The sequence below is a fragment of the Cupressus sempervirens genome, chromosome 11 (genome assembly GCF_028749045.1).
Source record: "Cupressus sempervirens isolate cs-2001-9-10 chromosome 11, ASM2874904v1, whole genome shotgun sequence".
In the NCBI taxonomy this organism is placed as follows: domain Eukaryota; kingdom Viridiplantae; phylum Streptophyta; class Pinopsida; order Cupressales; family Cupressaceae; genus Cupressus; species Cupressus sempervirens.
The window spans coordinates 509863092-509887983 of record NC_143128.1 but is presented as its reverse complement, the minus strand read 5'-3'; the positions used below and the strand labels follow the sequence as shown (position 1 = coordinate 509887983).

Sequence of the window (24892 nt, the reverse complement as noted above, 5' to 3'; positions counted from 1 at the left end):
TGGGCTTTTTTGAGCCATTCAACTTCACCATACACCAAGGGCCTATTGAATTTTATTATAAATTTTTAAAAAATTGATAAAACAAATTCTGATTATATGAAATAAAATTATTTCACTAAAATGTATAAAAAATCATGCTTTTATTTGTTTTAATCTATAAAGCATCGAAAAGACAAATCCTAATTATAAGGAAAATAGGTATTGCACCAATATGTCAAAAATCATGTTTTGTTTGTTTTTAAATTAACCTTTTCATATCCACAAGCCAAATGCTGAGCAAGTTCTATGTGGCTTGGGAACGCAACCATTAGGAGTAGGGTTTGTATCCCACTTGTGTATATCAAGCAACAATTTCTAAGTCGAGGAAATCGATTTAGATGATGAAATAAAGAACAACATTTGATGAATGCTCATGTGTAGATTTTGACCCTCTCAGGTTTGTAGAAGGTGGAACAACAATCCGTTCATCTTGAACAAATCATTTGAATCTTCTTCATTTTCATCTGTCAGATTTGGCTTCCAGGCTACTCTTATTGGGTGGGTTGTCTTTATCTTCAATTTTTTTTGGCCTACATCCGTATAAATTAGTTTTGGTATTTTGATTAATCAAATCGGGCTTGTAGTCCAAATTGGGTTCTTTTATGTTTTTCTATGGAAAGGACTTGTTGTCTTTCAAAATTTCTTAATGTTTTCTTACTTCCTTAATGTTGTATCAATTCAGAATGGTAGAAGAATTTACATTTCTTGCAGACCATGAAGTTCCTAGTTTCCAATTTTTGATACCAGATACTTGCTTCATATGTCATCTGAGTTCTTCCAATTCTTCAATGAAGTCTAACTGATCTTTTTCTGATCATATGGAGCTTATTATAGTGTATCTACTTGATTAGGATATTGTTCAGTTTTAGAATGAATTCCTTGAGATTTATTTGCATCAGTGTAAATTTTGAGAATTATTTGTTTAATTATGACGCAGATACCTCTGTAGTTGTGGCTAATTTAATTGCATACTAACCGCTGTGAATGAAAACACCGTTCATCATCTGCAGTTTGCACAATTGTTGTTGAAGTATTGTGTTTGGGTCTGCATTAGGAGAATGAATAGCACAACAATAGTAGCAACAGCCCAGGAGGGCGCTAAGAGCTTAGTCCACAGAGATCAGCTGCTGAAAATTCAAAGGGATGTGCAAATGAGATGGGAAGAAAGTGAGGTGTTCAAAGCATACGCAGGCCCTAAACCCCCTACAAAAGGCAAGAAGTATTTTGGCAACTTCCCTTACCCTTATATGAATGGTGCCCTTCATTTATGCCATGCATTTTCTTTCTCCAAGTTGGAGTTTGCTTCAGCATACCATAGATTGAGGGGCAGGAATGTTCTCTTCCCTTTTGGCATTCACGGCACTGGTATGCCCATCAAGGCCTGTGCTGATAAGCTAGATAATGAGATTAAGCAGTTTGGAAATCCTCCAGTTTTCCCTGCTAAGAATAATGATGAAGAATTAGAAGACCAACCACCAAATGAACCAAAACTCAATGGTGGGCGACATCAGTTTAAGAGAAAAAGGTCCAAAGCTTCTGCAAAGTACCAGTGGCAAATAATGCAGAGTTTGGGATTGGAAAATAGAGAGATAGCACAATTTAGGGATCCTTATCATTGCCTCACCTACTTTCCTCCCATGGCAAAAGAAGATCTCAAAATGTTTGGAGTTGGAGTTGATTGGAGATGCTCGTTTATCACCACTGACATGAATCCATTTTATGATTCCTTTGTGCGATGGAAAATGAGGGTTCTGAAAGATATGGGAAAAATTGTGAAGGACATGCGGTATACCATCTATTCTCCTTTAGATGGACAACCTTGTGCAGATCATGACAGGGCCACAGGTGAAGGCGTACAACCACAAGAATACACCCTTATCAAAATGGAAGTAATTCTGCCTTTCACGGAGAAAATGAAGAAGTTGGAAGGTAGAAATGTGTTTCTAGCTACAGCAACATTGCGGTTGAAAATAAATTATGGTCAAATGAATGCTTGGGTATTGCCTGATGGTAAGTATGGTGCATTTGAAATCAATGATAGAGACGTCTTTATTATCACTCATGGAGCTGCTCTTAATCTTGCTTATCAGCATATGTCCAAGGTCCCTGAAAAGCCATCATGCCTAGTTGACTTGATAGGCCATGACTTAATTGGTCTTTCGTTGAGGTCACCTCTTGCAGCTAATGACAAAGTGTATGCCCTTCCCATGCTAACAATTCTAACAGACAAAGGAACAGGTATAGTGACCAGTGTGCCCAATGATTATCCTGATAATTACATGGCTCTATTAGATTTGAAGTCAAAAGCAGCCCTTAGAGACAAGTTTGGAGTAGAGGACTTATGGGTATCATTTGAAGTTATTCCTATCATCAATATCTTAGGATATGGGGACAAATCAACTGAAAGAGTGTGCAAAGAGTTGAAGATCAAAAGTTAGAATGACAAAGATAAACTTGAAGAGGCAAAGAGATTGACTTATTTGAAAGGTTTTACCGAGGGAAAAATGCTTGTGGGAGAGTTTAGCAGCATGGATGTTCAAGCAACAAAACCATTGATTAGGAAAGAGCTTTTGGAGACAAGGAAGGCAGTGATGTACAGTGAGCATGAGAAAAAAGTTATTTCCAGGTCAGGTGATGAATGTATTGTAGCCCTCACCGACCAATGGTATCTAACATACGGCAAACTTGAGTGGAGAGAGAAGCTCCAGCAGTGTTTGGGAAAAATGGGACTTTACTATGATGAGGCTAGACATGGATTTGAGCATACACTGGGCTGGCCTAATCAATGGGCCTGTTCTAGATCATTTGGACTTGGAACAAGAATTCCTTGGGATGAGTAATTTCTTGTACAATCTTTGTCAGACTCCATACTATACATGGCCTATTATACTGTTGCTCACCTTTTACAAAATGGGGACATATATGGTAAGACTTCCACTAAAATAAAAGCAGAGCAGATGACAGCTGAGGTTTGGAATTTTATATTTTGTGGGGGTCCTTTTCCACCGACTTGCTAAAGTGCATGAAGAAAGAGTTTGAGCACTAGTACCCCTTTGATTTACGAGTTTTTGGCAAGAATTTGATTCAGAACCATCTCACCTTTTGCATTTATAACCACACAGCAATATTGCCAAAGGAGAAATGGCCATATTCATTTAGGTGTAATGGGCATCTTATGCTCAACTCTGAAAAGATGTCAAAGTCTACAGGCAATTTTAGAACTTTACGTCAAGCAATGGAGGATTTCTCTTCAGACGCTACTCGATATTCATTGGCTGATGCAGGTGATGTAATGGATGATGCCAATTTTGTTTTTTATACTACTAATACTAAAATTCTCCATCTTACAAAAGAGATCAAGTGGATGGAGGATGTTTTGGCATCAGCAGCATCTTTGAAGTAAGGTCTCCCTTCTACTCATGCAGATAGGGTGTTTAATAATGAAATAAATATTGCCATTGAGCTGACTAATATGAACTACAACATAATGATCTTTAGAGAGGCCTTGAAGACTGGTTTCTATGATCTTTAGGCAGCTCAGGATGAGTATAGGCTGTCATGTGGTTTAGGTGGCATGAATCATGATTTAGTATGGTGATTCATGGATGTCCAAACATGGCTAATCACTCCCATATGTCCTCACTATGCAGAACATGTATGGAAAGAAATTCTGAAGAGGGAAGGATTTGCAGTCAAATCAAGGTGGCCAACTGCAGAGTCACCTGATCTTACCCTTAAGTGTGCCAATAAATATTTGTAGGACACAATTGTTTCCATGAGGAAGCATTTTCAGAAGCAGATGTCTACTCCTAAGAAGGCTAAGAAAGATTCATCGAAACCTTCAACAGGAGCCAGGGAGTTAAAGCCATTGATAGGACTAGTCTATGTTGAAGAGGAATATAGAGATTGGAAGGCAATATGTCTGAAGATTCTCCAGGATACATATGATAGAAACAGTCGCTCTTTTGCTCCAGACCAGGAAATATTAGCTACTTTGAAGTAAATTTCCATTGGAAGACATTCTAATTTTAACCAAGTGCTTAAATAGTGCATGCCATTTCTGAATTTAAAAAAGGCTGAGGCTCTTGCTGTGGGGCCTCAAGCACTGGATTTGAAGTTATGTTTTGGTCAGATGCAAGTCCTTCAAGAAAATGTGGACTTGATCAAGAGACAAATAGGCCTTCAAGAATTAGAGGTATTGTCTGCAGCATACGAAAATGCTATGCATAGAGTGCGTCCTCATGTTTCAGTGTTGAAGTACACGCCCCCTTCGCCAGGAAATCTGATTTCAATCTTCATGTCCGCTTCAAGTTTTAAGAAAAAATCTTTAAACAAAACTGGTACTTTTTAAGTTATTATTACATAATCTTGCTTGAGTGAGTGAGGTCAAGTTTTAAAATGAAATCAACTTTTGCTTTCAAGGATTACTCATACTTCAAACACTGCTTTCCTTTAATGCAGCTTCAAAGTAAAATTTATAAGGAACTGCTCTTGCACATCATCTAGCATTATTTTCACTTGTCTTCATTTTTAGGTCCAACCAAAAGGTAGGATACTTGCACACTTGTTTGATGCATTTCCTTGCAATTTGTTTTTTGCACAGGCTAATCATATTGCATTATGTAAATATATTTGTTTAATTAGGAACATGCTTTTGTTTTTTAAAAATGTTATTTATCTCTTTTTGCTTTCTTCTTTAATCCTTTCTACAAACTCATCAACTTTCATATGTGCACTTTCTATGATTTTGTGAGTAGACAAATTCAAACATCTATATGTCTTACTTTTGCAAGAATATTTCAAAAATATGCCTTCATCACCCTTCACATCAAATTTGTCTTTTCTATATTCTTTCAAAATATAACATTTGCTTCCAAATATTTTTAGGTAACTTACATTGGGTTTATAGCCATACCATAACTCATAGGAGGTTTTGAATGAGTCCTTCTTCAATTGTACTCAGTTCAAGGTATGAACTGTAGTGCTGACAGCTTCCTTCTAGTATTTGATAGCAATATTCTTTTCAATCATTAGAGTTCTTGCACAATCCATGATAGATTTGTTCCTCCTTTCAACTATTTCATTTTGCTCGGGAGTTCCAGTGGCTGATACCTATCTTTTGTTTCCTCTTTCAATGCAGTAGTTATTGAATTCATGGGAGATGAATTCACCACCTTTGTTTGATCTTAAGCATTTCAATATTTTTCCTATTTCCTTCTCTACTTTGGCCAAATACCATTTGAACTTCTCAAATGCTTCTCACTTCTCTCTTGGATACATGATAATCATCATTCTAGAGTAGTCATCAACAAAAGTAATGAAGAACTTTTCTCTAGTATAACTCTCAATTCCAATAGGTCCACACAAATCAGTATACACAATTTTCAAAATTTCTTCAGACTGATAGTTTTTACTTTTAAAGCTAGTTTTTCCCACCTTACCAATCTGACAATTCTTGCATAGACCAACATCAAGTTTCTTTATACTAGGAATGCCTCTTACTTTCTTGAATTTTCTTATTTTCACTAGTTTATCAAAATTCACATGACATACCCTTCTATGCCATAACCAACTTTCTTCAACTTGAGCAATAAAACATGAACATTTACCAAGTTCAAGATAGAACAAATTACCTTTTGTTTGTATTCCTGATCCAATTAGCTCTTCTTTGTCATCCAGTAGTCTTTCTTTTCCATGCATGAATTCTACCTTGAATCCAATATTTATTAGTTGTGCCACACTCAATAGATTATGTTTTAGTCCTTCAACACAATAGGCATTATCACATACAAGCTCTTTGGTTAGTGAGATTCTTCCTCTTCCTTTTATGCAACAAGGTTATTATTTCCAAACCTCACACTACCACCATCATAGTCTTCAAAATGTTCAAACTTAGTTTTGTCACCAGTCATATGATGAGAACAACCATTATCTATGATCCATGTATCATTTTTTCTCACATGAGAGATAAGTGTCATCTTATCTTCCTCATCATTATCAGATTCATCTTTCACAGTAATGTAAAACAATTTCATTTTCACTATTATTAGAATCCTTAGAATCCTTAGCCATGAAGCATGTTTTCTTACCTTTGTCCTTGAATGATTTGAAGTCTTTCTTTCCATTACACTTGTGACCTTTCTTCTCATCCTTTTTTCTTGTTTGGACACCTAGCAGTAATATGACCAATTTTCTCACATGAAAAATAGATTAGAGGAACCTTACCTTTTGTATTTTCCTTTTCCTTTGGAATATTTCCTTACAAGTAGAACTTCAACCACCTCAAGATCACTGTCAGAACACTCTTTTGATTCTTCTTCACTTTTTGACTAAGAATCCTTTATCTTTTTGCCCTTTTATTTGAGTGAAAGCTTGGCTTCAAATGTTGATTCAATGTTCTTGGAAGCTGGAACATAGTAGTCATAGTTATCTAGCTCAAATGCAGTCAATCTTCCTACTATGGCCTCTAATTTTATCTTATGATTTGTTTCACATCTTCTTTCTTGAATTGTAGAAACTCTAATTGCATAAATGGGAATAAATGTTCTAAGAACTTTGCTTACAATTGTTTCCTCTTTGATATCTCCTCCAAAAGCTTTGATTGCACTAACGCTTGCTTTGACTCTTTCAACATATTTGGCAATTTTTTCATTATCTCTCATCCTCATCTGATGAAATTTTCCTCTTAGACTTTCTTCTTTGGCTCTCCTCACATTTTCATCACCTCCATAGATATCTTTTAGCTTGTTCCACATAGAAAAGGCAATTTTGTAGTCCTTGATATCATCAAATTCTTCATAGCTTAGGGTTGATGCAATGTCTATCATCATGGTGTTATGAGTCTTTTTCTTAGCAATGTCATTAACAAATAATGTACCAAAAGAAGTTGTACATTCTTCATCAATATATTTCAATCTTGTATCTCCAATGGAAGCCAAATGGAGTCTCATGAGACCTTGCCATGCTAAAAAGTTATCTCTATTAAGCCTTGGAATTTCCCTCTTGTAAGACATCCTGATTTTTAGCTTAGATCCTTGAAATCCTTTCTGCAAGCACCAAAAGCTCTGATCCAATTGTTGGAAATATAGATGGAGCAACTGAGAGGGGGAGTGAATTAGTTACCACAAAATAATTCCATAAATCCCTTAGATGTCTTATAAAACTAGTTACTACTTTCACTTTGTAGCTATACAGAAAAATGCTATAACTTGGTAGATGCAATGTATGTTATCTTTAATAGAACTTAAACATTCATAGTGATTAACATGCATGCATAAAAGAAATAACATGAACACAAGAGACACTAGATTTAACATGGAAATCTAATATGGGAAAAACCACCAAGTAACTAGTTACTAATTTTCACTCTTTTGAAATGAGCCCTATTAAGAGCCAAACCTGTTAAAGGTTACAAAACACACTGTTAGGTGTGACCTTGTTAGAGGATTTAATCACCTTGTTAGGAGTGGCCTTGCTAGAAGACTTTAGAACAATTCAATAGAACTATTACCTTGTTAGAGGATTTTAAAAATGGCTATTAAACCAACTCTATTAAGAGATTTAGGAATCACTACTACAATGGTGAGAAAGTAACAATGACTTGACTTGAATGAGATGTAACTAAATTGCTGATACAGATCTCAGTTCTACTTTATTAGATCCTCTATGATCAAATACAACTTTGCTACTCCTCAAGGATATTTGATCCTTCTTCAAAATTTGCTCACACTTTCCTCTTCACACAATCAACACACTTGCATGCTCACTTATTACACTTTAGAATTCATAGCTTGACCTTTTATTTATACCTTACAAATTGTCAAGTCGGCTCATTTACAAGTTACATTTAGCAATAATCATTACCTCTATCAGCTACAATTATTACATAAAACAATTAAGCTTTATTTCTCAAAATAATGAAAATCCTTCATTGGCTGACCCTACTTGGTAAACACTATTCTAGAACTAATTTCTAGTGTTAACCAATTGAAGCTCAGTGAACACTGCAAACTTTGCAAAATCCTTTGGAGACCGAGTGAACTCAGTAAACACTAACTTTCCTTTGCTAACCTTGTGAGCTTGGTTACCACTGACTTCTGCTACAAAATCCTTCGAAGCTCGAGTGAGCTCGGTAGACATTGTTTCCATAGAGTAATTTTTAGGAATGCTCGGTAGACTCTAGAATTTTCTTTGTTGACCAATTGAGCTCGGGAGACTCTGTCTGCTAACTGATATGGCATTTGTGTAACATCAAAGATAACACACAATTGAAAAATTGTATCCAACAACTTCTATGGGGGAGTATTGTAAAAACATAATTAGATCATTAACATGAGATATGTTATATTCATGACTTTCTTTATCATTGATATCAACATAGTAGTTTTCTATGGTATCTGACAGCAGAACAATGGAAAGATCAAGTTGGTATGGATAGATCATTAAATGCTTTCACTAGCAAGGTTAAAGGAAGATGATAGTAAGTCTCTAGTACATGCAGCTAAACTCAAAAGCATAAGATATTAACTTAGGAAGAAGTTATACAAGTTTCAGTGAAGACTATTCTAAGATAGAGTTTACAGAAGCATGTTCTGGTAAACTTGTCATATCTCTTAGCAGAGTTGTTATTATGATAATTTGAAGTTAAAGATGTGTAAAAGACTTGTTGGAAATGATGTAGCTAATCTCGCTCATCATAATGTCACACATATGGAAAGTTATTCAACTTACAAGGTGAAAGATTAATGTTATCGCTAAGTATAATGTGTTCTTAATGTGTTCCTATAATAATTGATTGAGAAGGTGTAATAGCTAACTTGGGGAATTGTTTTATGGATTCAATATAAAGGAAGGACCTTTTCCTTTGTTATATAAGAAATGAAAGTGAATGATTATAAGCAACACAAAGAGCAGAATGTGAAGATAAACAGAATAGGGTAAAGTAGGAGAAAACTTCATTGTTGAGGTTTTATTATGTGATCCAAAGTTTTTTATTTTGATCTAAGGTTTGTGACCTAGTTTACAAGGTCTAACATTGATCAGTCCAGTTGACAAGATAGAGGAAAGAAGTTAAAGTATAGTAAAGATAATTATTCTGCAAGGAATAGTTAAAAGATCAGTTGGATAGTGAGTTCAGTGGTCTTGCCCCAAAATTTGTTTGGATGTGGGTCCTTCTACCTTCTACAACTCCTAACAGGGATGGAATCTCCTAACAAAGATTCAAAGTCTCCTAACAGGGACTCATATGTACTAAATGTTGTAATAGACTCCTAATAGGGTCCATCCTCTAACAAGGAATATTTATATTAGTACATCATCTTATGGGCATCATTCCCATTGAGGTTTTAGCTTTGATCAAAGGTCTCCCTAGTTAACATATCCAGTGTAATTGTGTATATGCATCTTTTTATGGTTGTGGATTGAATGGTTAAGATTATTTAAGGTTGATAAATGTTTTAATTGGATAACCAATTCACCCCTGCCCCCCTCCCCAGTTATCTTGGTGGACTATTATTTTTTAACAATTGGTATTAGAGCATCGGGTCCTTGAAGATAAAGTTTAACAACTTTGGGAGATCCATGACAAACATATTCAGAAAGGATAGCCCAAAGTTTGATGGAACAAATTATGATAGCTGGTAGGAAAGATAAAGGCACATCTATTGTGTATAAGTCTAGGATATTGGATCTTGACAAAATTAGAACAGTCAATTATCATTGAAAGTTCATTGGAGACTTGTACCGAGGATGAGAGAGAACTTTTCGTGTGCAACATGAGAGCTAGAGAAGCGCTATTGTCTGCACTTCCTAAAATTGAGTACAACCAAATAAAATCACTTGATACTTCTCATAAGATTTGGAAAGATTTGGAAAATAGTTTTGAAGGTGATGAACATTCTAAGAAATTGAGGCTACAAAGTTGGATTTGTGCATTTCAAGATGCTAAAATAATAGAAGATGAATCTATAAGAACATATGTAAGAAGGATATTAGAAATTACTGCACGTATCAAATCTCAAGGAGGAACCAAGGAAGATGATGAGGTGATCTAGAAGATATTGAAGAGCTTAACACCACCATTTAAGTAAGTAGTTCAAATGATACAATTGTTGATCTCTTGTATCAAATATTTCACAAAGGAGACACTACTTGGGAGACTTGAAACATATGAGAATGAGTTTAGACAATCTAGAGAATTGATCAAAATAGAAACAACTTTCTGTGCCCTAAAAATTTGACCTAGTTTGTCAAGGAGCACAAGTGCTAGAGGAGATTTTTCTAGCAGTAGCAGATCTGATGAGGACATAAAGATAGAAGGAGTAGACCTTCTAGAAAGAAGAGAAAATGATGGTAAGAAAATTTTTAAATTTTGGGCTTGTAATGAGTTTGGCCATTATTCATCTAAGTGTCCTAAAAGAGAGAAAAAGTATAAAGAAAAGTTCAAACCTAGAAGAGATAGAGAGTGTTTGTATGCAAATAAAGAAGATGATTATGATGGACAAGTAGTAAGTGCTAGTGATGATGAAATATGATTTGTAGCTATTAGAGAAGAAAGTCTAAAGAAAATGGATTTAGTATCATAGGTTGAAAAGAAATATGATTGGATAATTAACAAGGGTTGTTCACATCATATGACTAGTGATATGAACAAGTGTGTTGATTTTGAAAGTCGTGATCGAGCCATTGTCAGATTTGGAAACAATACAGCATGCCATGTTAAAGATATTGGATCTATAACTCTTGATGATAAGACTAACACTAAGGATGTATATTTTGTTGATAGTTTGAAACACAATCTTTTGAGTGTTGGACAACAAGTGGATAAAGGTTTCTAGTTATAGTTCATAGAGAAGAGATGCATGATCAAAGACAAAGATGGAAAGGTGATTGGAATAGGAACTATATCTAGAGGTAATATTTTTTAGCTGAATCCAATTGAAATGACATGTATGGTTACCAAGGTAGATGACAGTTGGTTATGGCATAAGATATTTTGTCATATAAACTTTGACAACATTGTGAAAACTAGTAATATGGTTGTAGTTAGAGATTTTCCTAAGATTGTTAAGCCTACTAACACAATTTGCAAGGAATGTGTATTAGTAAAGCATACTAGAACTTCTTTTTCTAGCAAGAAGTTCACTACTAAAGAAAAGTTGGAGATTGTACATATAGATCTTAGTGGTCCTACAAATATTGAAGGATTCTATGGTGAAAGGTATTTCATGATTTTAGTTGATGACTTTTCTAAAATGATGTGGGTTGCATTTCTTAAAGAAAAATCTAAGGCATTTGATAAGTTCAAGATATTCAAGAATAGAGTTGAGAATGAATTAGGCATGAAGATTAAATGTTTAAGATTAGATAGAGGAGGAGAGTTTACTTCTAATGAGTTTAACATCTTTTGTGAAGCTAATGGAATCAAAAGACAATTATCAGCTCCAAGAACCCCTGAACAAGATGGCATTGCAAAGAGAAGAAACAAGTCAGTAACAAAAGCAGTAAGAGTTATGTTAGCTGAGAATGATGTATCCAAGATGTTTTGGAGAGAAGCTGTGAATAAAATAGTGTATACTATGAACAAATTGCAAGTTAGGAAAAACAAAAACAAGACCCCTTATGAACTCTGGTTTGTTCACTCACCTAAAGTTAAGTATTTCTAAATTTTTGGTAGCAAATGTTATATCAAAAGAGATTATGATGATGTTGGTAAATTTGATGCTAGAAGTGATGAAGGTATGTTTATTGGTTATTCATTGAAAAGTAGAGCCTATAGATGTTATAATCTGATAACTAAGGCTACTTTTGAGAGTACAAATGCAAGAGTTGATGAGAAATTTAGGATACAAGAAAGAGTAGTTGACTACAATTCTAATGATGAGAATGTTGTTATTAAACCAAGGAATGATAAAGTATTCTTTGAGACTAACAATGATTTTTAGAATGAAGGAGAGAAAAGGCATGAACAAAGCTCAAAACCTTCAACAAAGCTAAGAGTTGAGATAATAACTCATACTTTTGGTAAGAATATGAAAAATTATCAGCCACTAGATAAGATCATCGGAAGCAGAGATAAAGGTGTGATGACAAGAAGTAGAATCAATGAAGAACTATGTCTGATATCTCAAGTTGAACCAAAGAATGTAGATGATGCATGTAAATATGACTATTGGAAGCAAGCTATGAAAGAACAATTGGATCTGATAGTGAAGAATGAGACATGGGAATTGGTCCCCAAATTAGCAGACAAGAACATGATAGGAACAAAATGGGTATTCAAGAACAAGATGAATGAACAAGGTGAAGTCATAAGGAACAAAGCATGATTGGTATGTAAAGGTTACTCATAGAGAAAAGGAATAGACTATGATGAAACCTATGCTCCTATGGAAAGAATAGAAGTAGCAAGGTTATTCTTAGCCTATGTAGCACATAAGAAATTCAAAGTGTATCAAATGGATGTCAAGTCAACATTTTTGAATGGAAAACTTGAAGAAGAGGTATACATAGAATAGCCTAAGGGTTTTCCTTTCACAGATGACAAGGACATAGTATGCGGATTGAAGAAAGCATTGTATGGCTTGAAGAAAACACATAGAACTTGGTATGCAAGGATGGACAAGCATTTAACAAAGCTCACATTTAGAAAAGGTATGGCAGACAATAATCTATATTGGAAAGAAATAGATGATGAATTGATGATTTTGGTAATATTTGTTGATGATATCATATTTGGAGGAAGGCTAGTTTCTTGGTTACGTAAGAAGTAGGATTGTATCTCACAAAGTATGGTAGAGGCAAAATACGTTGCACTAGAAAACAATTGTAATCAAGTTGTTTGGATGAAGCAAATGTTGAAGCATATAAGGATATAATTCAGTGAACTTGTTTTCATACATTGTGATAACACAAGTATAGTGAATATGTCAAATAATTTAGTATTATATTCTAAGACTAAGCACATGTCTATCGATTATCACATGTTGAGAGAGAAAGTCACTGAAAAGGAAATAATATTGGAATATGTAAGCACCAAAGAGTAGATTGTAGATATTTTCACTAAGCCTCTTCCCAAAGAGACTTTTGATTATCTTCGAGGCATGTTAAGGGTTATGCCGCTTCCTACATTAGAGTAGATAATGCAAGAGTGCATCAGTCCAGTGTAACAAAGAACTATTATTGGTATGGACTAAATGCTAATGCTTCCTATATGGGAGAGTATTTTGTGATGGATAGAGTCATCTAGATTTCTTGTTGGATGTTATTTTGAACAATGTCTTTGGACACTTGAGTTAGTCAAAGACAATTGTTGCAAAGATTGATGGTTGTAGAAACCTTTTACATTGATGTGAATGGGGGAGAGATTACAACATGAACAAATAGTTTGATATAAATTAAATTGAAGGGAGAGATCACAATATGATATAGAAAACATTGAGGTATATCAACAGGAGAAATGATTGATGTAGAGGATTTGAAAAGAAAGGTTAACAGTCTTTTACAGTTGGTATTTTTGGAACTAGATATTTTTCATCTATGTTTCCATCAATACCAAAGGAGGAGATTGTTGGAAGCATGAATATTAATGATACTTCTATGGGGGAGTATTGTAGAAATATGATTAGATCATTATCATGATGATATGTTACATTCATGGCCGTGTTTTTCATTGATGTCCACATAGCAATTTTTTGTCGTCTATGATAGAAGAACAATAGAAAGATCAAGTTGGTACAAACAAATCATTGAGTACTTTCATTAACAAGGTTAAAGGGAGATAATACTAAGTGTCTAGTAAATGCAACTAACCTTGCAAGCATAAGATATTAAGTCTAGAAGAAGTTATGCAAGTTTCAATGAATATTGTTATGAGACAGAGTTTACAAAAGCATGTTCTAGTAAACTTGTTATATCTCTTAGCAAAGTTGTTATTATGAGAAGCCAAAGTTAAAGATGTGTAGAAGACTTGTTGGAGATGATGTAGCTAAGCCCACTCGTCATAAATTAATGTTATCACTAAATGTAATGTGTTCTTAATTTGGTCCTATAATAACTAATTGAGAAGGTGTAATAGTCGACTCAAAGAATTATTTTATGGATTTGGTATAAAGGAAGGACATTTTCCTTTTTTATGTAAGGAATGAAAATGAATGATTGTAAGCAGCATGAAGAGTGGAATGCGAAGATAAGTAGAGCAAAGTGAAGTTGGAGAAAACTTCATTACAAAGGTTTTATTGTGCAATCTAAAGTTTTTTATTTGGATCTAAGGTTTCTGACTTGGTTTACAAGGTCTGACATTGATTGGTTCGGTTGACAAGATAGAGGAAAGAAGCTAAAGTATAGTATAACCAATTATTCTACAAGGAATAGTTGAAAGATCAGTTAGATAGTGAGTTCAATGGTCATGTCCCAGAAGTTGTTTGGATAATGGGTCCTTCTACCTTCTACAACTCCTAACAGGGTTGGCACAGTTCTCCTAACAGGGATTCCAAGTCTCCTAACAGGGATTCCAAGTCTCCTAACAAGGATTGATATGTAATAAATGCTGTAATAGACTCCCAACTAGGTCCATCCTCTAACAACGAATATTTATATTAGTACATCATCTTGTGGGCATCATTCCCACCAAGGTTTTCCCTCTGATCAAGGGTTTCCCTAGTTAAAATATCTAGTGTAATTGTGTATGTGCATCTTGTTATGGTTGCTAATTGAATGGTTAAGATTATTTAAGGTTGATAAATGTTTTAATTGGATAACTCATTCACCCCCACCCCTCTTAGTTATCTTGGTGGACTATTCTTTCTAACAAGTTTGTGCTGAGTGATTTGATAGAGGATGTTGAGCAACGCAATATGTGTTGAGTGATTTGATAGAGGATGTTGAGCAATGCAATATGTGCCAAGCATTAGAAGCCAGATAATGTCAAGTGTCAATATTATGTGAAAGATTGAGAATAAGATGAATCTAAGCTGAGAAGGTTGATTTTTTGAGTTGTGTGAACCATGTGGAGGATAAGATTAATGAGCTGGTGGCATTGAATTCATGATGAACCATTTTGAGACAAATTCAAAGAGGATTGAAGAAGTTTCTAGAAGGGAGTGAAATAAAACAAGGGGTATATTCATTGAATCCTACATAATCTAAAATGGACAATGGAGGATGAATGACAACAGATCTTATTTCTCTATTTATAGAGATGGTCGGTCAAAAGCAAGGGTTGTCATGTGCGAGAACCTAAGGAAGACAAGGAATCTAGGGTATTGCTTCATTCAGTGACCTAATTTGAGAAGAGACTGCATTAGCCAGCAAAGCAAGAACGCTTAAGAGTATGAATTCTTGGAGGGTGAACAAGCTATCAGAGCTGATGTATGTGAAAGCCAAGAAGAATGGAGGACTAAAATAGAGATTTGTAATCTATAAGCTTGTTGTAAGTTATTATTAGATTAGTCCTTACTATTACTTTCTAATAATTGTATTAGTTTAGGGTAAATCCTTTGGATTAAAGTTGACCTAATAGTCATTTGTAAATCCTTTAACTAGGTGACATTCCAAGTGAATGATCTAAAACCCTCTAACAAGGCTCGCTCCTAATAGGGTGATTGAGATCCTTTAACCAGGTCACATTTAACAATGTGCATTGTAACATTTAAAATAGGGTTGCCTTTTCATAGGGCATCACTTTAGAAGAATGAGAATGAGTAGCATGTTACTAGTGGCTTTTCCCAAATTGGGTTTTCATGTTAAATCATTTTGTCAAGTGTATTATTGAATATGATATGTTTCATGTTTACATTTATGCAAAGTTGATTTGACAATAACCTACAAGTTTAAGTGATTGCATAATCTAATGGATGCACACATGATAAAATGTTTTATGGATATGGGTTCACTAAGATGTGAAAAGTTTTAATTGTGCATCTAGACCTTGGATAACTGATTCACCAACACCCCCTCCCCTAGTTATTCTAAAGAATTCCAACATTTTCCCCACTCACTGCCTTATAGAAACATGGCCAATTTCTTTGCCTCTATCATTTCAAAGCTCTAGCTTTGTTTCTTTAGCTTTGAACTCCTCCAAGATGGTTTCTCCTTTCTCCTCTTATCTAATATTTCTATTCATTTTTTCCTCCCCCTTTCCTATAATCATCTTGATTATTTGCTTGGGTATGTGTGAGGGAGTTGCAATAAGCTCAATTTACCATTTCATTTCAAATCTGTAAACTTTCATGCGATGGATTTTTTAAACCATATATATATATATAGTGTAATCAAGAATAGAACTCACCAATCTACGTGTAAAATGAAACCTCAATTATTCAAACAAGGGAAAAGTGGGTTATGACATCTTTCCCACTTAAAAGATGCATAATCCTAATGTAGTGATATACATAAATCATAATCAAGAATCTCGCAATATCAATATCATTCATCTTTCTTCCATTGTTCAATATTCAAGATAATGCATGTACTTACATTGAAATGCTATCATAACAAGGTTAGAATTCATTTTGTTAAAAGAAACCTACATTTCATTTGAATGCATTCTAATAAAATTAACACACAACTCTACAAAGATAACACTAATATAGATTTAAAAGATAGATAAGCACACTCTTGAAGTAAGAATATGTAGTAATTAGTCCTTTCAAGAACATTCTCTATGTGAGTTTGTGAAATCCATTACCATTCTATAGTTTTACAAGGTTAGACTACCTCTCTGTGACAATATTCCCCCTTTCTTATGATGTGTCATTTCCTCTGTCCATTTGTAGGAACAACACCAAATATAAGTCCATTATAAATCATAAATTAAATCAATTATACAATGAAATAGAAAATCAAATACTTCCTTATTTCAATGATTCTCAAAATTAAGTAACATATTACCTTAGAATTACATGATAACACAGACATACCTATGCATTAAAACATAGTTCAGTTGTTAACCAAACATAGTAAGAATGAAATGGTGATATCTGACAATCAATTTATCTTTGTATGCCTAAAATATAGGATGTAAGCACTAATCGCTCCTATTCCAACTATTTAAACTATCCAACTTCATACTAGTAGCAGTTTATAAAATACAATTGAAGGCTATGAAGCGTTTTCTATTTCACATCTTTCTCAATTATAAAAGTATCACTAGTCTAATATATAAGGAAAACAATCCCATCATTCGACACTATTGTTTGGGTGATTTGTCATGTAAATACACACAGATCCATTTGGCATTATAGAAAATTCTATTGAGTGCCCCTTCAATCAAACAAACTCGTTGAAATAAAGGTTTATCTAAATTGATAAGACAATGAGTCCTAGTGCTTATGCCTTTGTAGTCTACACTCGCTACATGTTATTGTATCAACAAAATCATGAGTAACAGTAACCAACTCATTATGAAGGACCTAGGAAGAACACCTATTCTATACAAGATAAAATATAATTGTCATCAACCAACCTTCAAGATACACGGGTGTTTAAAGTAATTTGAGTACTATCACAACCGTCCCTCATCTATTTTCTATTGGAACAAATCATAATACACACATCTATCATAATTACTAAAGGAACAATGTCAATGTGCATCTAATTTTTAATTAGCATATAACTTTGAATCCATGGAAGGTTTAAAAGAAATTGGTTGTGCCCACATGCTCTCAAAACAGGGCATTATTCCAGAGATGCGTCACTTCATCCATGAAACGGTCATGTTGTCCTGCAATCTTTAAGGGCCCGTTTGGCTACATGATTAGGAATAGGGGAATAGGAATAGCTATTCTGGAATAGAAAATGGGGCTACGTATTCCTATTTTCTGTTTGATTCAACCAATATTTGATGGGGAATTTGCGGATCCCAAAATTTATATTTTCTAAAATAAATAAAATTGGAATAGGAATATGTATTCCAATAACACCTATTTGGGTGGAATTGCAAAACCTCATTTTTGGGCCAAAATTGGAATACGTATTCCTATTTTCCTTCGTATTCCAATTCCAAATTGATGCATCCAAACGAAGAATTCAAAATTTTAAGAATTTACATATGCCTATTCCGCTTGTATTCCCGTTGCCAAACGGGCCCTAAGTTTTAGGTGCAACATTTTGTATTTTCATTTCATCGTTCAATGCCATTTGCTGGTTAAAATTTTGTATCCTATTATCTTTTGGACGGTTATCATGAGTAGGAGATCTTATATAAGATTATAACTTCTTTCGCTAAGCTATACATTTCCCCAATTTGTGACATCTAGTTTATGGCATCTTGGAGATGATTAATAGTCTTGAATCTCAGAACATCACCTAGAGCAAGTGGCGTGGCTTAAAATATTTTTTATTTACAATTTCCCAAGATTGAGGGCAATCTACGCGCAAGGTTCACTGATAAACACGTTACATTGTCCATAATGGTTTAAAAGACGTGCTCGATACCGAGTTTCACACCAAATTATTGAAACATCGATTTATAATTCATTCGATGGTCAACAACACTACCGTTTTAAGGATGTTCATCTACTGTTTTTCTTTTGGGTAGAAATGGATTAAAGAATAAGGCTTGCTACGCAATACAATAACACATAAAGAGAGGGAACTTTCTTAGTTATGGAGATTTATTTGACCGCTCCTATTAATGATCTTTACATATTTGTAATTCATGCATCCAAATTTTACATTTCCATCCAGTCCGAAAGAAAAGAAAAACTATTCATGATTAACTAAATTCTATTTCACATTATTTGAAGCTTTGAATGCTGGCATGTAAGTCTGTGTATTGTACCAAAAAAGAAGAGAACTTGAAAACCTCGAAATTCGTTGCTTCCCCAAATGTGTTTTCCCCTCTTGCTGAGCCACTCTTAAACATCACACACTAAGGGACAAATTAAGCTTGGGAAAAAAAAGTCAACTTTGACTATTTAACACTTTTGGTCTAAGAATTAAGCTTAGTGTGTGATGTTTAAGCCGTTCCCTCTCGCTGCGTTTCAGAAACGCTGCCAATGCCTTTCTAGAGCTCTAGCCATGTTTCTTCAGCTCCAAACTCCTCCAGAATGTTGCGATAAGCTCAATTTACCATTTCATTTCATATCTGTTAGCTTTCATTCAATCATACAAATTTATTTCTAGAAAGTTAATAGAATTTATTACAAGTAACTTTGTTTTAAAAAATAAGGTTTGATAAAGATTTGATTATAGAAAATGTATTTAAATAAAAAATAAAATATTTAATAATTACACTCCTGTTCTCTAATCTTATTTTTATTTCTATATATTTACTAAATCTCTAATTCTAATAAAAATGATTTTTAAAAATGCATACACTGATATATGTTAGATAGATTAAATATTGTCTTGCTCTTTTTAAAGTTTGAAAGGTCCACATAAATATGATTGTAGAAGTTGTGAACAATTGTCAAGAATCATTAGAAAAGTTCTTAATATCTAATTTATCTTACTATCATGATTTTTTTTTCTTATTATGTAAGATAATTCTTACATTACAATCAAACATATCTATATAAGCTATAGTGAATTCTACAAAAATAATTTTTAAAATATCAGCCCTGGGCTGGGCTGCGGGGATACCTCTGGAATAAAAATAAATAAATTTGATTTTATGCTAATATGAATTAAAAAATATTGATAAAACACAGAAAAAATTATTGCACTAAAATGTATCAAAAATCATGTTTTTTTTTTTTTGTTTTAATCTATAAAGCATTGAAAAGACAAATCCTACAAGTCCTAATGATAAGGAAAATAGTTATTGCACCAATATGTCAAAAAATCATGTTTTTTAGTTTTTTAGTTTTTCGTTTAACCTTTTGAAATGCAGAGCGAGTTTTATGCGGCTTGGGAACGCAACCATTAGGAGTAGGGTTTATATCCCACTTGTGTATATCAAGCAGCAACTTCTAAGTCGAGGAAATCGGTTTAGATGATGAAATAAACAACAGCATTTGATGAATGCTCATGTGTAGATTTCGATCCTCTCAGGTTTGTAGAAGGCGGAACAACAATCCGTTCGTCTTGAACAAATCGTTTGAATTTTCTTCATTTTCATCTGTCAGATTTGGCTTCCAGGCTACTCTTATTGGGTGGGTTGTCTTTATCTTCATTTTTTTTTGACACCGTTTCTTCTTATCTATTAATGCCTACATCCGTATAAATCACTTTTGGTATTTTGATTAATCAAATCGGGCTTGTAGTCCAAATTGGGTTCTTTTATGTGCTATGGTAAGGACCTCTTATCTTTCAGAATTTCTTAATGTTTTCTTCCTTCCTTAATGTTGTATCAGTTCAGAATGGTATAAAAATTTACATTTCTTGCAGACTATGAAGTTCCTAATTTCCAATTTCCCATACCAGATCCTTGCTTCATATGTCATCTCAGTTCTTCCAGTTCTCCAATGAAGTCATCTGATTTTTATCTGATCATATGGAGCTTATTATGGTGTACTTACTTGATTAGGATATTGTTCAGTTTTAGAATGAATTCCTTGAGATTTATTTGCATCAGTATAAATTTTGGGAATTATTTGTTTGATTATGAGGCAGATACCTCTGTAATTGTGGCTAATTTAATTGCATACTGACCACCGTGAACGAAAACACCATTCATCATCTGCTTCCTAAGTTTGCACAATTGTTGTTAAAATATTGTGTTTGGGTGTGCATTAGGAGAATGAATAGCACAACAACAACAGCAACAGCCCAGGAGGGCACTAAGAGCTTAGCCCGCAGAGATCAGCTGCTGAAAATTCAAAGGGATGTGCAAATGAGATGGGAAGAAAGTGAGGTGTTCAAAGCAGACGCAGGCCCTGAACCCCCTGCAGAAGGCGAGAAGTATTTTGGCAACTTCCCTTACCCTTATATGAACGGTGCCCTTCATTTAGGCCACGCATTTTCTCTCTCCAAGTTGGAGTTTGCTTCAGCATACCATAGATTGAGGGGCAGGAATGTTCTCTTCCCTTTTGGCTTTCACTGCACTGGCATGCCCATCAAGGCCTGTGCTGATAAGCTAGATAATGAGATTAAGCAGTTTGGAAATCCTCCAGTTTTCCCTGCTGAGAATAATGATGAAGAAGTAGAAGACCAACCACCAACTAAACAAAAACTCAATGGTGGGGGAGATCAATTTAAGTTTCTGCAAAGTACCAGTGGCAAATAATGCAGAGTCTGGGATTGGAAGACGGAGAGATAGCCCAATTTAGGGATCCTTATCATTGGCTCACCTACTTTCCTCCCGTGGCAAAAGAAGATCTCAAAATGTTTGGAGTTGGAGTTGATTGGAGACGCTCGTTTATCACCACTGACATGAATCCATTTTATGATTCCTTTGTGCGATGGCAAATGAGGGTTTTGAAAGATATGGGAAAAATTGTGAAGGACATGCAGTATACCATCTATTCTCCTTTAGATGGACAACCTTGTGCAGATCATGACAGGGCCACACGTGAAGGCATACAACCACAAGAATACACCCTTATCAAAATGGAAGTAACTCTGCCTTTCACCAAGAAAATGAAGAAGTTGGAAAGTAGAAATGTGTTTCTAGCTGCAGCAACATTGCGATCGAAAACAATGTATGTTCAAACAAATGCTTGGGTATTGCCTGATGGTAAGTATGGTGCATTTGAAATCAATGATAGAGACGTCTTTATTATCACTCATGGAGCTGCTCTTAATCTTTCTTATCAGCATATGTCCAAGGTCCCTGAAAAGCCATCATGCCTGGTTGAGTTGACAGGCCATGACTTAATTGGTCTTCCGTTGAGGTCACCTCTTGCAGCTAATGACAAAGTGTATGCCCTTCCCATGCTAACAATTCTAACAGACAAAGGAACAGGTATAGTGACCAGTGTGCCCAGTGATTCACCCGATGATTACATGGCTCTATTAGATTTGAAGTCAAAAGCAGCCCTTAGAGGCAAGTTTGGAGTAGAGGACTTATGGGTATCATTTGAAGTTATTCCTATCATCAATATCCCAGGATATGGGGACAAATCAGCTGAAAGAGTGTGCAAAGAGTTGAAGATCAAAAGTCAGAACGACAAAGATAAACTTGCAGAGGCAAAGAGATTGACTTATTTGAAAGGTTTTACTGAGGGAAAAATGCTTGTGGGAGAGTTCAGCGGCATGGATGTTCAAGCAGCAAAACCATTGATCAGGAAACAGCTTTTGGAGACAGGGAAGGCAGTCATGTACAGTGAGCCTGAGAAAAAAGTTATTTCGAGGTCAGGTGATGAATGTGTTGTAGCCCTCACCGACCAATGGTATGTAACATATGGCGAACCTGAGTGGAGAGAGAAGGCCCAGCAGTGTTTGGGAAAGATGGGACTTTACCATGATGAGGCCAGACATGGATTTGAGCATACACTGGGCTGGCTAAATCAATGGGCCTGTTCTAGATCATTTGGACTTGGAACAAGAATTCCTTGGGACGAGCAATTTCTTGTAGAATCTTTGTCAGACTCCACACTATACATGGCCTATTACACTGTTGCTCACCTTTTACAAAATGGGGACATATATGGTAAGACTTCCACTACAATAAAAGCAGAGCAGATGACAGATGAAGTTTGAAATTTTATATTTTGTCGGGGTCCTTTTCCACATTCAGATATTCCCGCCGACTTACTAAAGTGCATGAAGAAAGAGTTTGAGTACTGGTACCCCTTTGATTTACGAGTTTCTGGCAAGGATTTGATTCAGAACCATCTCACCTTTTGCATTTATAACCACACAGCAATATTGCCAGAGGAGAAATGGCCACTTTCATTTAGGTGTAATGGGCATCTTATGCTCAACTCTGAAAAGATGTCGAAGTCTACAGGCAATTTCAGAACTTTACGTCAAGCAATAGAGGATTTCTCTTCAGACGCTACTCGATATTCATTGGCTGATGCAGGTGATGGAATGGATGATGCCAATTTTGTTTTTGAGACTGCTAATACTGCAATTCTCCGTCTTACAAAAGAGATCAAGTGGATGGAGGATGTTTTGGCTTCAGCAGCATCTTTGAGGCAAGGTCTCCCTTCTACTTATGCAGATAGGGTGTTTAATAATGAAATAAATGTTGCCATTGAGCTGACTGAAAAGAACTACAACACAATGATGTTTAGAGAGGCCTTGAAGACTGGTATCTATGATCTTCAGGCAGCTCGGGGCGAGTACAGGTTGTCCTGTGGTTTAGGTGGCATGAATCGTGATTTAGTATGGCGATTCATGGATGTCCAGACACGGCTAATCACTCCCATATGTCCTCACTATGCAGAACATGTATGGAAAGAAATTCTAAAGAGGGAAGGATTTGCAGTCAAATCAGGGTGGCCAACTGCAGAGTCACCTGATCTTACCCTTCAGTGTGCCAATAAGTATTTGCAGGACACAATTGTTTCCATGAGGAAGCATTTTCAGAAGCAGATGTCTGCTCCTAAGAAGGCTAAGAAAGATTCATCGAACCCTTCAACAGGAGCCAGGGAGTTAAAGCCATCGATAGGACTGGTCTATGTTGAAGAGGAATACAGAGATTGGAAGGCAATATGTCTGAAGGTTCTCCAGGATACATATGATAGAAACAGTCGCTCTTTTGCTCCAGACCAGGAAATATTGGCTACTTTGAAGGAAAGTTCCATTGGAAGACATTCTGATTTTAACCAAGTGCTTAAACAGTGCATGCCGTTTCTGAATTTAAAAAAGGCTGAGGCTCTTGCTGTGGGTCCTCAAGCACTGGATTTGAAGTTACGTTTTGGTGAGATGCAAGTCCTTCAAGAAAATGTGGACTTGATCAAGAGACAAATAGGCCTTCAAGAATTAGAGGTATTGTCTGCAGCGGATGAAAATGCAATGCACAGAGCGGGTCCTCATGTTTCAGTGTTGAAGCAGACGCCCCCTTCGCCAGGAAATCCGATTTCAATCTTTATGTCCGCTTCAAGTTTTAAGCAAAATTCTTTAAACAAAACTGGTACTTTGTAAGTTATCATTACATAATCTTGCTTGAGTGAGCGAGGTCAAGTTTTAAGATGAAATCAACTTTTGCTTTCAAGAATTACTCATACTTCAAACACTGCTTTCCTTAATGCAGCTTCAAAGTAAAATTTATAGGAACTGCTCTTGCACATCATCTAGGTCCAACCAAAAGGCAGGATACTTGCACACTCGTTTGATGCATTTCCTTGCAATTTGTTTTTTTGCACAGGCTAATCATATTGCATTATGTAAATATATTTGTTTATAAATCTCTATTTAGAATTAGGAACATGCTTTTATTTTTTAAAAATGTTATTTATCTCTTATTCTCTTCGGTTATATTGGTAACAGTCATTGTATCAATTATTTTGTCAATTTTCTAAAAGAACTTAAATTATTTGAAGCTATCCAAAGAACACATAATTTTTTTTAATGGAATAGAAATTCTAGCACATCTTATCACTTGAATGCATTTTAAATGTAACTTTTGACAGCCTTGTTGTCTCAATGCATGTACAGTTCATTGAGTACCGTAGATCAATTGTCATTTAATGCATATGTTAAAAGTCTAAAAGATGATCTCTCAGGTGTGCTTATGCATTGTGTGCTTCTCTCAGGTGTGTTTATGTATTGCATGCTTTTCTCAGGCATGTTTATTCATTGTGTGCTTCTCTCAGGCACATTTTCTCTTGGTGTGCTACCCGGTGATTTCAATGACATAACATTTATTGTTATATGCAAGTTCTTCAACCTGTAATTATAATATGATAGTTGTTAGTTGTTCTTGCTAATTTATTGCTTCCTTATAGCCTTCTTTTGGTCTTTTGAACTTCTCTTTAATGTGCAGAGGGAGATGAAGATTTTATCATATTCCAGTGTGATGAAG

The 24892-nt window shown here is 35.1% G+C and overlaps 1 protein-coding gene and 3 pseudogenes across 2 annotated transcripts; all 4 read left to right on the top strand.

Moving 5' to 3' along the window:
* Positions 1-372: 372 nt before the first annotated feature.
* Positions 373-4479, top strand: LOC149530598 (leucine--tRNA ligase, cytoplasmic pseudogene; annotated as a pseudogene). Its single transcript, XR_016358550.1, has 2 exons — positions 373-537; positions 1050-4479. The product of XR_016358550.1 is annotated as a leucine--tRNA ligase, cytoplasmic pseudogene (transcript).
* A 15353-nt stretch (positions 4480-19832) lies between these two features.
* LOC149530596 (leucine--tRNA ligase, cytoplasmic-like) lies at positions 19833-22620 on the top strand. The gene is made up of 2 exons (XM_089810531.1): positions 19833-20031; positions 20716-22620. Exon 2 carries the CDS (start codon positions 21205-21207, stop codon positions 22618-22620), a length of 1416 nt encoding a protein of 471 aa, XP_089666657.1. The 5' UTR covers positions 19833-20031; positions 20716-21204.
* On the top strand, positions 20720-21205 carry LOC149530597 (leucine--tRNA ligase, cytoplasmic pseudogene; annotated as a pseudogene).
* Positions 22621-22683: 63 nt separating the features above from the next.
* LOC149530595 (leucine--tRNA ligase, cytoplasmic pseudogene) lies at positions 22684-24345 on the top strand (annotated as a pseudogene).
* Positions 24346-24892: the final 547 nt, after the last annotated feature.